This window comes from Pipistrellus kuhlii, unplaced genomic scaffold, assembly GCF_014108245.1.
Source record: "Pipistrellus kuhlii isolate mPipKuh1 unplaced genomic scaffold, mPipKuh1.p scaffold_m20_p_9, whole genome shotgun sequence".
In the NCBI taxonomy this organism is placed as follows: Eukaryota; Metazoa; Chordata; class Mammalia; order Chiroptera; family Vespertilionidae; genus Pipistrellus; species Pipistrellus kuhlii.
Genome location: NW_023425595.1, coordinates 19,768,921 through 19,783,122, shown reverse-complemented (window position 1 = coordinate 19,783,122; position 14,202 = coordinate 19,768,921). Strand labels below are relative to the sequence as shown.

The 14,202-nt window shown below is 50.5% G+C and overlaps 1 protein-coding gene across 2 annotated transcripts in view; it reads left to right on the top strand.

Annotated features, from left to right (window-relative positions):
• The first annotated feature begins 6,988 nt into the window (after positions 1 to 6,988).
• The window catches only part of NELL1 (neural EGFL like 1), a 622,937-nt gene continuing 615,723 nt past the window's right edge, over positions 6,989 to 14,202 (top strand). Inside the window, exon 1 of one of the 2 annotated variants that reach the window (XM_036427674.2) lies at positions 6,989 to 7,289. In XM_036427674.2, coding sequence (XP_036283567.1) covers positions 7,235 to 7,289 — 55 coding nt within the window. In that variant the 5' untranslated portion in view covers positions 6,989 to 7,234. The remainder of the gene's footprint in view (positions 7,290 to 14,202) is intronic. The other variant, XM_036427675.2, reaches the window with a different exon arrangement.

Below are 14,202 nucleotides of genomic sequence, written 5' to 3'. Positions count from 1 at the left end.
CATTTTACATTCAATGTTGTATTAGTTTCAGGTGTATAGCAAAATGCTTAGACATCTGTAAACATGCAAAGTGGTCCCCTGATCGGTCTAGTACCCATCTGACACCACACACAGTGATCATAGTATCACTGTCTTCCCTCTGCTATACTTCACATCACACATGTTGTATTTTTTTTATACCCCTTCTAGATAGTCCTTCCTTAAGTGGGGACAGTGACAAAATGTGGGAATTTTTGAGCTCATATATCACTAGCTGGACCAACCTCCTCTGGGCAGGTAAAGAGGGGTACGGGGGCCTGTCATGTGGTGTTTGCTCTGACCACTCCCCTGGCTTTTGCTGTCCAATCTTTCATCTGCTTTTCACTTGGACAATACTTTTCTTACTGAGTTACTCTTGCTGCCTTTGATTCCTCTCTGCTTTTGTTTAAGCTTCCTTCCGCCTCCTTCCCAGATGTCCCTCCGGGAACCAGAGATCCAGAACCTCACAGTTGCACAGAAGTCCAACGTCATTCATTCCAGCATGTCTGAAACACATTCTTCTACAACAGCTTGTTTTGTGGGAGCTGGATTTACAAAGAGATGTATGTGAGATGAGTAATCATTGTCTAAAAGCGGCACCTGGGGGTGGCTCCTGACAACAGAGAACTCCTCCAGTGCCTTTACAGTAGCTCAGCGTTATAAAAATTGGGGTTACTCCTCTGATTTTCACCTTCTCCTCGGTAAAACAGAGTCACTCCTTTCTTGCCTTTTGATTAAGGTGACCAGCCCAAAGCAGGACGTCTGGTCACCTTACTTTTGGTGCAATCTGTGATTTTATGAGCATTTTGATACTGCAAGTCATTTAACCCACTGCTATTCCACTTTCCAGGAAATGTCTTCAGATATTTGTAGTATGAAAAGAAAATAATGCCTAGGATATAGTGTAGGTTCACATTTTCACCATTTACTGACCCATTCACTCATTTATTTATTTATTATGATCTACTCAGTGTCTCAATTATTTATATGTTTCTAGTATCTAATAGTTTGTGACACATAGTACTCAATAAATGCACTTTTAAATTGAATGAGCAAATATTGAGTATCGGCTTTGTACAGCGAGCAGAGCTGAATGCTATCATGTACAAGAAAAACATGGGTAAGACCAGGTCTCTCCCTCCAGGTTCTCAGAGTGAGGGGGGTTTTCAGAGAGGGGTACAAACATCACCACAGTACACAGTGCAAAGTACCGAGTGCCACAGGAGGACTCAGGACAGGAACATGCAGAGGGGGTGCAGAGGATTAGGCAAGACTTGGTGACATGGGGACACAGAGGAGTTTGACTATGAGGTGAGCTTTACAGGTGAATGAGAGCAAGTAAGGGTTGGCAGGGGGTGAGACAGGCCGTCTCAAGAAAGAGGGATGGACAGAATTGGAGAGTGGAGTATATGCTTACGAAGGCTGAAAATGTAGTTTAGAACCTGATGGTCAAATGCCTTCAGTGTCAACAGAAAGAGTTCAGACGCTACCTGACAGGCCACAGGGAACCAAGTGGAGAAGTTTTCCTGGTGGAGGCAGCGAGGGTGCCACAGATATAAGGCGCTAGGTTCGCATTCCAGCTTTGTTTCTTAGGAACACAGTCTAGGTCTTCTCCTTTGTAGAGCTGGAGCTATGATGCCCCTCTCATCCCTCTCCCCCCAGTTTTACAAAGAAACTAGTGTGCCCACCGTGTGAAGGCAGTTGAGAGGCTGCGTGGATGAAAGGGAGTAGCTTAGGAAAGGGGACTGGAGTCACTGAGTGAGATGAGTTTCTCAGCCTTGGAAAAGCCTCTTGCTTATGAAGCTGCTTTGGGTCCAAAAAAGGAGGCTTTTCCCCCCTTCTTTTTCTCTGTGGAATTTGTTGCCCTATGTAGAGTCAGCAATGCAACATCTGGGGGCCAGTGGGATGAGGCAGTCTGCCTGTGGGTGAAAGCTGACAAGAAGTTCTCCATGCTGCCTCCTGGAGAGCATGGCAGGCATCGATTCATTCAGCAGACGTCAGTGAGCACCTAAAATGTGCCAGCTACTGTTCTTGGTGGAGAGGAGCAGTGGTGAGTGAGAAAGACAAGCAGCCTACTCTTGTGGAGCTTACCTTCTATTGGGGGAGACAGATTAAGTGTCAGTGAGTAAATCATTATCCCTGATACTAATGAGCACTATACAGACTAAAGCAGGGTCAGGAGGTAGAGGGACAGGGTGAAGTGAGATTCTGCTTTAGGCAGGGTCTCCTAGAGGCACTGGCACATTAGCAGAGATCTGAGCCATGTGAGAAGTGGCCCACACGAAGATGATGGAAAGAATGTTCCAGGGAGAGGAAACAGTGAATATAGTAAAGACAGTGAGGATAGTATGAACTTAGAATGTTTGAGGACCAGTGAGAAATCTGATCTGGGGTGAGCAACGGGGAGAGCAAAAGGTGGGAAGGTGGGCAAAGGCCTTGTGTGATGTTTGGATTTAAAAAAAAAATATGATGGAAAAGTGCAGAAAGAATTTTGAGCAAGGGAATGTGGTCTGATTGATAGATGTTTTAAAATAGAGACAGTGGCTGCCAGTGTGTGTGTGTTGTGTTTTGTGTGTGTGTGTGTGTGTGTGTGTGTGTGTGTGTGTGTGTGTGTCTAAATTGTCAAGGGCAAGAGAATAATGGGAATCTAGGGCAGTAGCCCAGGAAGAGACACTGATGGATTGGAGGAAGGCAGGAGAAGTGAGGGCTGGTGAGAAGTGCTTGATTTGGGGTTTTTCCTTGAAGGTTTTCTGAAGGGCTTAATGGCTTAGACGTGGGGTATCAGGTTATTTGGTTAGAGCAACTCCTGGCACCCTGAGAAGAGAGTTTGGGAGGAGGAAAAAGTCAAGAGTCCTTATTTAGTCATATTAGGTATTTTTTCATGATCATTGAGGAAGTTTTCGAGAAAGCTTTATTGAGATACAATTCACATATCATACAGTTCACCCTTTTAAAGTGTATAAGTCCATGGCTTTTAGTATGTTGTGACTATCCATGAGTTTTGCATCCACCACCATAATCAATTTTAGCACATTTTCATTTCCCCCAAAATAAGCCCTGTACTCATTTAGCCCTCACCTGCTAATCCTTCATCCTCCTAGCCCCAGGCAAGCATGTTCTGTCTTAATAGATATGCCCATTCTGGTCTTTCATGTAAATGGAATAATATGGTGCTTTGTGGTCCTTTGTGATCGGCTTCCATCACTTACCATAATGTTTTTAAGGTTCCTATATGTTGTAGCATGTATCAGAGCTTCATTTTTATTGCTGAAAAATATTCTGTTGTATAATATACCACATTTTATTTATGCATTCATCAGTTGATGGATATTTGGGCTGTTTTTCCTTTTTGGCTATTATGAACAATGCTGCTGTGAACATTTATGTACAACTCATGTACAGATATATATTTTCATTTCTCTCATATATGTACCCAGGAGTAGAATTGCTGGATCACATGGTAACTTTGTCTGAAGAGCCATTTCACATTCTCACCAGCAGTATATGAGGGTTCTAAATTCTCCACTTCCTTCTCAACGTTTATTATGTCTTTTAGTCACCCATAGTGGGTGGAAGTGATTTGTCATTATGGTTTTTAAAAATATATATATTTTATTGATTTCAGAGAGGAAGGGAGAGGGGGTGATAGAACCATTAATGATGAAAAAAATCATTGATTGGCTGCTTTCTGCATGCCTTACCCTGCTCCCTCCCTAGGATCGAGCCTGCAACCTGGGCATGTGTCCTGACTGGGAATCAAACTGTGACCTCCTGGTTCAGAGATCAATACTCAACCACTGAGCCACGCCAGGCTCATTATGGTTTTGATCTGCATTTCCCAGTTTCCCAGGTGGCTAATGATTTTGAACATCTTTTCATGTATTTATTGGCTGCTTGTGTGTGTGTGTATATATATATATATATATATATATATATATATATATATATATATATATATATATATATATTTAGAAATGTCTACTCGAGACTTTACCCATTTTATAATTGGGCTATATTTATCTTTTATTATGAAGCTATTATTTTTAATAAGTACAAGTTTTTATAAGTACACTCTTTTTTTTGATTCTGTGTATTCTCTTTTCATTTCCTGTGGCATCCTTTGAAGTGCAAATGTCTTTAATTTTGATGATGTGGCCATATTACACTTAAGATGGCCCTGCCCACCCCCCCACCCCACCCCCCCCAAAAAAAAAGAAAAAAAAAGAAAAAAGTTGGGTATGTGAGCCTGGGGTTCAAATGAGGGGCTGAGCTGGAGACACACCTTTGAGAGTCACCCATACAGACAGTAGCTGAAGCTATTAGGCTGGTTGACAACACATAGGAGTGAGTGTGGCTGGGAGACAAGGGGAGGGCTGAGCAAAAGGCTCTCCAACATTTAGCAGACAGGACAAAGAGACAAAGAGCTCCAGGCTCCTGGGAAAACTGTGGAGGGAGACCATTCGGAAGGGCAGGGCAGACATGGGATAAGGCGTTGGGTAAACTGAGTACAGGTCCCATTACAACATCCCAACAACAACCACAAATGGTCACATAGTCCCTTCGTTACCACTACAGAGATTTGTGGGCCAATTCTATGAAGGGGACCTTAGCCTAGCAGGTTGACACATTCTAAGTCCCCCCTCGAGAAATGCACTCACAGGAGGAAGACTGACGTGCTCAGCTATCTGAGGAGATTGATGACCTTGCTGAGATTAGCCCTTGTTACTGCTAATGGGTGTGATGCAGCAACGCTTTGATGGGACATATGTCTGGCTTTATTTTTTAATGGAACACGCTAAAAGCCCCATCCAACAGGACCAACTAATTATGCAGAGACTTTAAGATACAGCTCTAACCCAGACCACATTTTCCCGTTGTTGGGGTCAATGGGACATCTAGGGATCTTGAGATGTCTGAGATCAATAAAAAGGCCTTTGAAACAACAGTTCCGAGTGACTAAAAGCTGCTCCTGTGGAGGTTTATTTAAAAACTGCAGAGGAGCCAGCCAGGTGTGGCTCAGCGGTTGAGCATCATGACATGAACCAGGAGGTTCGATTCCAATCAGGGCACATGCCAGGGTTTCGGGCTCAGTCCCCATGAGGGAGCGTATTCTCTCATCATTGATGTTTCTCTCTCCCTCTCTCCCTCTCTCCCTCTCTGAAATCAATAAAAATATATTAAAAAAAGAACTGCAGAGAGGGGCTTGCCTCTCATAGCAGAACTGGTTTATGGTGTCCCCATCACAAGGCCAAACTAAACTCGAGGAATTCCATTTTCCTCGAGATGTGTGCTTTTACTGGTAGCCGTAAATGTAAGGAGCTCCAGGAGAGTGCCTGGGAAAAAGTGCTGTGATGGAAACAGAATCAAGGCAGACAGATCCCTCCTGAGCTTCAGCTGAATCCCAGGAGACCTGGAGGATCCTTTCAGGCTGAGACCAGTTGATCTCTTACTCTCTCAGCTCAGCTTCTGGAGAGGGCAGCCCTGCTTCTTGGTTGGCTTCCTTCCTTCGACCTCCACTGCCTGAGCGGGAGTCGACCTGCTTGTTCTCATTCTCTTTCATCGGCCCAAGGGCCACACTAGGAAGGGCCAAGTGGGACCGTGGCTTGCACACAGAAATATCCAGAAAAATAGGGCAGAGACCAGAGCACGCAGGTAAAGTCTTCTCTCCTAATAAGCAGTGCCAGCCCTTGGATGGCTTCCAATGGGGACTCCTGGGGTCAGGACTATGGGAGGTGAGAGGGGCTGCAAGAGGGGACAAGGGTAGAACATCCTTATTAGGGAAGTGGATTCCTTTCGGGGAACTTTGGATTGGCTCCCAGGACTCCAGGGAGGGCTGTTCCAGAAGTTTCCCTCTCCTCCTCTAGGACCCCCGTGGAGTGTATCAAAGGGGTGGTGTGGGCTCTTAGGAAAAGTGTGAGCACACTAGGAGGCGTTACCTCCTGCCGGGGCTCCTTTGGTATAAACCAGAGGTTCCAAGTCATCTGATTTCACGACTTTGCATCTAGTTATAAATAGCATTCCTGGGTGGAAGGGAGACAACCCGGCAGATCTGTACCGAGAAGGCTGGGGTCTGGAGGGGGGTGCCACAGAGAGGGAGGAGGACTTCTCACCCTGTACGCGCCTATAACACAAAGCCCAGCTTTTCTCTTTCGAACATGGGGGTTGGGATGGGGGTGGGTGGGGGAGGGTCCTGGAAAAACCCTGGGAGAGGCCGACATGGGACCAGGAACGCAGAAGAGGGCTTTTGACAAAACCACCCAGAAAGGCATCCAAGGGAAATAAAATGATTAGGAATGTCCCCTAAGTGGCAGCATTTGCCCTGCAGAACCGGAAGGTTTGCAGAGAGATTCCCAGACCCCCACGGCAGCTCGCTCCAGCTGGGGAACCTTTTTTCTGCACCCGCTGCCTCAGTGCCCTCTCCGTGCACACACACCCTCCCCCTCCCCCCGCCTCTCTCCGGTGCGCCGGCTCTAAAGGCCCCGGAGAGCACAGACCGGAGGTGCACGTGGGAGCCAGGACTCAGCCATCCATCCTTCCCCGCAGCTCCCTAAGCGCTCCTCCCCTCCAGCTGCCGGAGCGAATCCCGACTAATTGTCTCCCGGGAGGCGCTGGGCGCGCTCCGTGCACCTTCCCCATCAGAGCTCTCCCCGGGGAGAAGCCCACGCGCGGGGGCCCCGCGGTTTCTCTCGGCCGGGATGATCGGTGGCAACTTCGGGAGCCCCCACAGCAGCGCCGACGAGACGGAGGCGGCGTCAGCGGCGGAGCCAGCTCGCCCGGGCTGGAGCCCGTGAAACCGAGGGCGCCTCCCGCCTCCCGCCTCCCCTTGGGCCGCAGGGACTCCGGCGCCCGAGCTCCCGGGAGCAGCAGCGGCCACGCCTGCAGCTGAGCGGGGGCAGGAGGAGAGCCCGATCCTCGCCCGATCCCGTCGGATCCCCGCGCCCAGCGCAACCTGCGGGAGTGGCCGAGGCGGGCGCCGCCGCAGGGGCCGGGTCGGAGCCCCGCGCCGCCGCCGCCCGCCGTGGGGGGGCGGGCCGGGGGCGGGGCGGCCGGGGCCGCCTTCCAGGGCGCGATCCCCGAGCGCAACTCCCGGCGCCGCCGCGCCACCTCCCCCGCCGCCGCCGCTAGCAAGTTTGGCCGCTCCGAGCCCCGCGCGCCTCGAGGTCCGGGCGCATTCTCCTGCCTCCCGCACGCCCCGCTTCGGGGACCCCCGGGAGCGATGCCGCTGGATGTGGTTTTAGTTGTGTGGTTCTGCGTGTGCGCCGCCAGAGCAGGTAAGAATGGGCTGGGCGGTCGTCGCAGGGATACAGGCAAAGGGGGAGCCCCTCCGCGGTGCTCGGCGCCCACCTCAGCTCCGGGGGACCTGGCGCCGACCCCCACGCCGGTCCGGGTCAGGGCGGTGCAGCGTGGAGAGGTCCCTCGGACCTCTTTGTCCTGCGCCAGGTGCCAGGGTGGGAAGTGGGACCCCCGGGCTGGAAGATGCCCCTGAGGAGCACCCCTTTGGGGGGGGGGGGAGGGCGCAGCCTCGGGGACGCAGGAGTGAGGGGCGCGGCCGCAGGAGCGCACCCTCCTGCCGCTAGGAACCGGCTTCCGGGTGGAAGCCCACCAAAGGGCCGGCCCGCGAGCCCGCACCCCATAACTTGAAAGGGGCGCTGAAGCCTGTCTGCGCCCGCCGGCCGAGCAGAGGCGGCCCCGGGAGTCGTGCCCGCTGAGGACGCCGCTGGGGCCCCGGAGGGCGCGGCGCGGGGTGCGGGCTGCATGCGAACCTGGGCTCCGCGCTCTCCTCGGCCCCCCCCCCCCCTTTTCTGGCCCTTCCCAGCGGGGACTCCAGGAGCATTTTTACCCGCCCTCCCCATGCCCCGGTGCCCAGTGCTGGGCGCACAATCACTGGGGATTTGGAGCAGTGGAGACAGTCGGGGAGATGTTCTCCAGCTCCACACCAGTTCTCCCTGCGCTGTGATTGCGGGTGGAGGTTGGGGAGGGGATGGGGGTGAGAACAAGGCTAATGGGAGTAATTTTCTGGTCCTTACTTGGTTCTGCCTGCAGACACGCAGTGGTGAGGACTCTAAGGGCACCTCCATCCTTCAGCTTCCACTCGGCCCCCCTGGAGTTTGGGGACCGGCTGTCTGCCGCCTTCTCCCGGAGGCTAGTTGATGTGGAGAGATGGGGATGGGGTAGGATGGAGTAGGAAACTGGCTACATTAGGGCTCTCGGGTGAGTGTGTGTGTGTGTGTGTGTGTAGTTTTTATTCCTACCCCAGCCAACCTCGGTGCGCGCTGCCGATTTTGAGCCTCAGAACCGGTGTGTAGTGATCCCCTGTGCGTTTATCCTTTCCTCTTTTACCGCTTCTTATTCCCCTTTCTTGGAGGCATAGCCTCCCTCCCAGGCTAGACTGCAAGTTTATCCCGAGGGCTGGGGAGAGGGCCTGGTCTTGGTTGGCTCAAAAGTTCCCTCCTCCTGCCCCAGGCGCCCCCCGCTGGCAGTGAGCTGGGCCCGGCCCGGGCCGCCAAGGCCGCGGGAGCCGGGCGATCCCCTCCGGCTCTTTCTGCTGGGACAGACCTGGGCAGCTGGTTTCCTTCTGCTTAGCGGCAGATTGTGTGTGAACTGATCCACAGACAAAACCAGTTCCCATCCCTTTCCTGTTTGCATCCGCGATTTCCAGGCTTCTGAGGCTTGGCCCAGGCTCTATCTAGCCCAGAATAGTTGCTTGTTGAGTTCAGGCCCTATCAGGCTGCGTTAGTTTAAAATAATAATAATAATAATAATAATAATAATAATAATAATAAAATCCGGAACAAACTGGGAGAAATGCACCCCCTCCCCCCCCTCCCCCCCTCCCCCCCGGAAGATCAGGGCGGGAGAGGCTAGTGCAGCAGGTGGGCTCCCAGCCCAGTGTTCAGAGAACTGGGCATCTTCAGAGGGGCCTTGGGAGGAACCTGGAAGGGAGGGGCACCCGCCGGTCCTTTCGCATCCACAGGTGCGCATCCCCACCGAGCCTGCCTGACTCTGTTCTCATTACTCCTCCGAAAAGTCTGCAAAGAGTGCCTCCATTGGGAAGTGGGCTGTGCCTCCAGGGTTCAATCTTCAAGATCAAGGTCTTTCCCCCTTTCCCACACCAACTCCTTCACAGCCTGTAAGCATTCTGTGGCAGGGAAGATTATCCATTCATTCCATGAACAGCTGAGTGTCTTGCTGACCACCGGGATTGCTTATGCAAAAAGGAAACGGCGTGGTCCTTGACTTTCAGGAACTTACAGGTTAGCTGAGAACCTTAGGAACTGAAAGCTTTAATAAATCAATACATTTATTGGGGTAACACTGGTTAATAACATTATATAGGCATCAATTCTACAATACATGATCTGTATATTGCATTGTGCATTCATTCCCATCCCACCATGCATAGTAACGCTGTGGATTCCACACCTTTTCTTAAATCTAAATGCTCCCGAAGCATTGTATTCTCACTCTACTGTTTGGTGGAGGAGGCTGGGAAGGTGGTGGGAGTGTAAGTTTGTCTTGAGGAAACACAGAGAGGAATAGTAGGAGTGGATTCTGGGGATGGAAGGCTTTAATCAGGAGGCGACCATCGGGACTGGTCTGGAAGGCTTTGCAGGGACAGGCGGACAAAGTGGGAAAGCATTCCAGGGAGAGGGCACAGCCTGTGCGAAGAAGAGCATGGCAGGGGCTGCCCCGGTGGTAGTGGCAGTTGCTGAGGGAGCCTGGTTTCCAGTGCCACTTGGCACTACTCCAACACCAGAGACCACACCTTTCTTCTGCAAAAATCATCGGAAGAATCAGAGAAGCCGTGAGGGTGTGTGGGAGGTGGGTAGGAAGGGAATTATATCTCAATTCTTTTACTAGAACTTATTGTTGCTTGAAGGGGTTTGCTCAGCATCTTTCTGGGGGCAGCCTCTTTGCTTTTGCCCTAACCATCAGTTCTGCAACACCCATCCATCCTCCTAGGTAGCAGAGGCTGGCTTGTGATTACTTTATCAGGATCCAAACAGGCACCTGGGAAGTTTATTTGTCAAGTGGCGCAATTGTTGTCTGGGCTGTTAACAGTCCAAGATGAAATAAACACTTGGGCCATTTAGGGCGCTGCTCTGATATCCTTGCCTTTTAATGGAAATGAGTAGATGATATCAGGCACACTTTAATTAAAAGCAGCACTGCAGTGCGGTAGCAGTCACTCAGAAGAAGATGTAGTGATAGGTGTCACTGGAAGCTGCTGAAACAGCCCATTGTTCAGAGAACTTGTTTTACAGAGTAAAGAGGGGTCAAGATAGGTGGTGCTGTTCTCCAATCTTCTGTGGGTGAAAGATAATTCTGAAACTTCCAGGTACATTATTAATAATGAAAAGTTCCAAGGCTACAATAATAGCAGTAATGCCACATCCTGTCCATGAGTTTTCTCCAATGGCTTGGAAGGGTGAATGACATCAGTTCAGTGATTGCTCCCCCTTGGCTTGCCAGCGTGTTTTAGTCGCCAGGCAGGGGGCAGAGGTGCACCCAGGGGCCACCGGCTGGCAAGGCAGGGGCCACCGGCTGGCAAGGAGAGATTCCTTTCTGAAACACCTATGCTGCTAATTAACTATGCGCTGAATGAATGGAGATGTGGACAGAGCCCTCAGCCTCTAGTGATCATGTGAAATGTTGGCTGATTGGAACAGGCCTAGAGCACATTCTGCAGGGATATTGCCTTTGGGGATATTAACGACTTCTGTAGGAGTCCGCAGACCCACGTTCTATCCGGTGGTTCTGAAATCCTGCTGTAAATTGAGGTCTTGGAGCATCTCTGCAGCATCGCATCCCTCTACGTGGACCATGGGGGAGCAGCTGTCACCATGGACAATGAGCCAGATTAGATTCGAAGTGAGCCAGGCCCAGGAGGATTTGCTTGGGAGCGTAGGCCTGTTACTAGGAAGTGGACTGAGTAGGTTCTGGCCCTGAGTACTCCCCGGGCAGGGCTGGGGATCGGCCAGTAGCAGCAGCAGGTGTCCTAGGAGATTAGGGAGATGAGGGTGGAGGTTCTGAATCTCAGAGCCAGGCCCCAAGTGCCTCTGAGACAGTGACACTCTGCCTTCCAGGTTTTAAAACATATTTCTTCCACAGAAGGTTTTTTTTTTTTCCTCTCTCTTTTTTTTATTCTGCTTAATGCCAGTTCTCAGCTCCAGCCATTTGTAGAGCACTTACAGCCAAAGTGGGAAACTTTAATAGAGTTTCCTTAGAAAGGGCAGCAGCTCCATGCTCGGACCAGAAGCAGAAGTATTAAAGTAGAATTATTTTTCATGAAACCAACCCTCATACTTCATCAGGTGCAGGAGAGGCTGTGTAAATGCTATCTCATTAATACACTGTCTGACTCCTCAGGCAGAGTGCAAAGTGCTGCCTCTTACATAGGCTGCTACAGGCACGAGGCATTTTCATCCTGAGGGGGACCAATTAAAGGAAGAGGAGAGAACCGTATCTGGAAGCTTTACTGATTTCTCTTGTTCTGTTTCTGAGGGCTGTTTTCATGGCAAGAGCAATGGGATTATCTTAAAGCCAGGGAAGCCCCTTCATGTAAAGGTTGTAGGGGGAGGAGTGAATATAGGTGTACTGGGAATGTATAGATTTTACAAAGCGAAACCCGAGGGAGAGCCTTTCTAGTCACTAGGCAAGTGCAGGAGTTGGGAGGTAGGGGGCCAGGGAGCTGGAATGGCCCGAAGAGCTGGGCTTATGAAAGACAGTTGCAGCGCACCCCAGATGTGCTGGGAGTGCTCACATTGTTAACACGGAAACCTCAGGAGGCTGGGAGGCTCTGAGAGGTGAAGGGATTTTTCCAAGGGCACAGAGTTAGTAGGGGGGTGAGAGAGGTTGAAACTGCTCCTAGTTTAGTGTTGTCTCCACAACACTTTCTGGGTTGAGGGCGCTGTGTTCTCATTTGGGGACAGGGATCCAGGGGCACCCCCAGGGGTCTTCTGTCAGTTTCACAGAATCTGTTTGAGTGCCTCTTAGGCTTGTCCAGCTGCAGGGCTCCTAGTCTGGGAGATTTTGGCATTTTAAGGATGGATCTTCAGTCCCTGCATGCCATCTATCTATTGCCACAATAATGTGTGTAATAAGCTACCAAAAATTCAGTGACCTAACACATTTATTAGTACACGTGTTTGGAGGTTGGTTTGCTGTTGGCTGATCTAGGCTAAGTTGGCTGGCCATGTGTCCAGACCTCAGGAAGGGTATCTGCTCCCTCTGTCTCAGTCTCTCTGGACCATCTTTGTGCAGAGGGACAAGAGACCATTCATGCTTCTGCTCGTGTGACATCGCTAGCTTCCCAATGACCCCAGCAAGTCACATGGCCAGGCTCAAAGTCAAAGAGTGGGGACTTCACTCCTGCCCTAGTGGAGGGAACTGCAAAGCCACACAGCCAAGGCTGTGAATATGGGAGGGGTAGAGATTTGAAGCCAATAATTTAGTCCACCACAGCCCTTTTAGAAAGTTTCCTTGGCTTGAATGCCATCCTGTCCTCTCATGGTTTCCCCAGATATGCATATTTCTCTGAGGTCATTGCACCCAAAGCAGTAATCATACATCAACTTACCAGTTAATTAATTGGGTCCTAAATTCAGGGCCTGCCATGTCAGGCCCTGGGCAAGGCGCTGCGGCTACGGGGATGAGTCCCGTCCTTCTTCTCATGTCCTGCTAAGGGTCCATTCCAAATTTCTGTCCAGAGGAAGACCATAGAGGTCCTCTGAGATCACTCTTGATTTAATTTCTGCCATAGAGGTGTGGAACACGATAGATCACACTGAAATATTAGCTCCTTCCCGGCCTTTTCAGGAGCTCACAGCACTGCTGCTAGCTGAGCTCACTCTCAGCAGGAGGCCCACGCTGCTCTTAGTTTAGTGTTGTCTCCACAACCCTTTCTGGGTGGAGGGTAGACACTCACTTAGCTCAGTGCTTCTTTGCACACAGTAGGTGCTCAGTCAGTCTTTGGGAATTGAGACTGTGTGAGGGATGAGTAGTTTCAGGAGGCAGGATGGAAACTTAATGAGACCATAATGTAAGTCAGCCTATGCCACTCCTCTGCCCTGTAAATACACACCTGAAAGCTCTCCAATGACACCTTGTTCCAGGGCTCACAAGGCAGGCCCTATTTTTGGCCTCATTTCCTACCACTCTTCCCTCCACCAGCCCACTCTGCTCCAGCCACACTAGGTTTTTTTCTCTGTTCCTTGAACACGCCGACTTTGTTCCTGGTTTGCATTTTCTGTTCTCTAAACCTGGAGAGCTTCTCTCCCCCCTGCTCCCCCCGCCCCCCCAGGTCTCCCATTACTGGTTCCTTCTCATCATTTAGTTTCAGCTCAGAAGAACCTTCCCTGACCATCCTTTCTAAAGCCCCATGCAACTTGCTTTCTCTTGTGTTACTGTTTTGCTTTTTGCTAGCATTCACTGCTGTCTCAGATTATCTTGTTTGTTTCTTTCTTGCCCGCTCCTCACCCCCTGCCCCAGGAATGCACGCTCAGGGAGGGCATCCCTGGAGCCTAGCAATGTGGATGTTACACAGTAAGCCCCAGGAATACCTGTTGGGAAAAGTATTGAATGAATGAATGAATGAATGTGGAATAAATGGATGATGGAAGAGGGGCCGCTGGGTAAACCGGTCTCATATCTGCTGCAATGCCAAGGGGAAACTTTTAATCTTCAGGGCAGAGGACAAGGGAGGCCTGACACAAACGGAGCATGCAGTTATAGGCACTGTGTCTTTAACTTAGCTCTTAGTCTGCTTTGGCTGTGACAGGCTTTAGCTTCAGAGACCCTTCGCTGACCCACCTTCTGTTGACAGAAGTCCTGATTGCTGCTCATGGGAAGAGCAAAGAGGGTAGATTGCCTTCCCAGATTGGTGGGGCAGAGGGAGGGAGGACAGATGAGGCTGTACTAGCTCATGATGTCCCCATGAACATCCACTCAGTCTCTCCAGGACACATTGGGCTCAGGTTCTCCAAATCTTGCCTCAGCGGCTGCATTACCATGAAGACAAAAGTTGACAGCTGCTGCTGATTAAAACATTCCCAACTGTGAAAGCAGAACTGCACCATTGAGATGCTAAGCGTAGACAGACACAGCTTTATGAATGGCTTAAACACAGTCCCTTAGAATGAGCTGTAGCCTTATTAATGCATATAATTGGGAGTCAATTGGCAG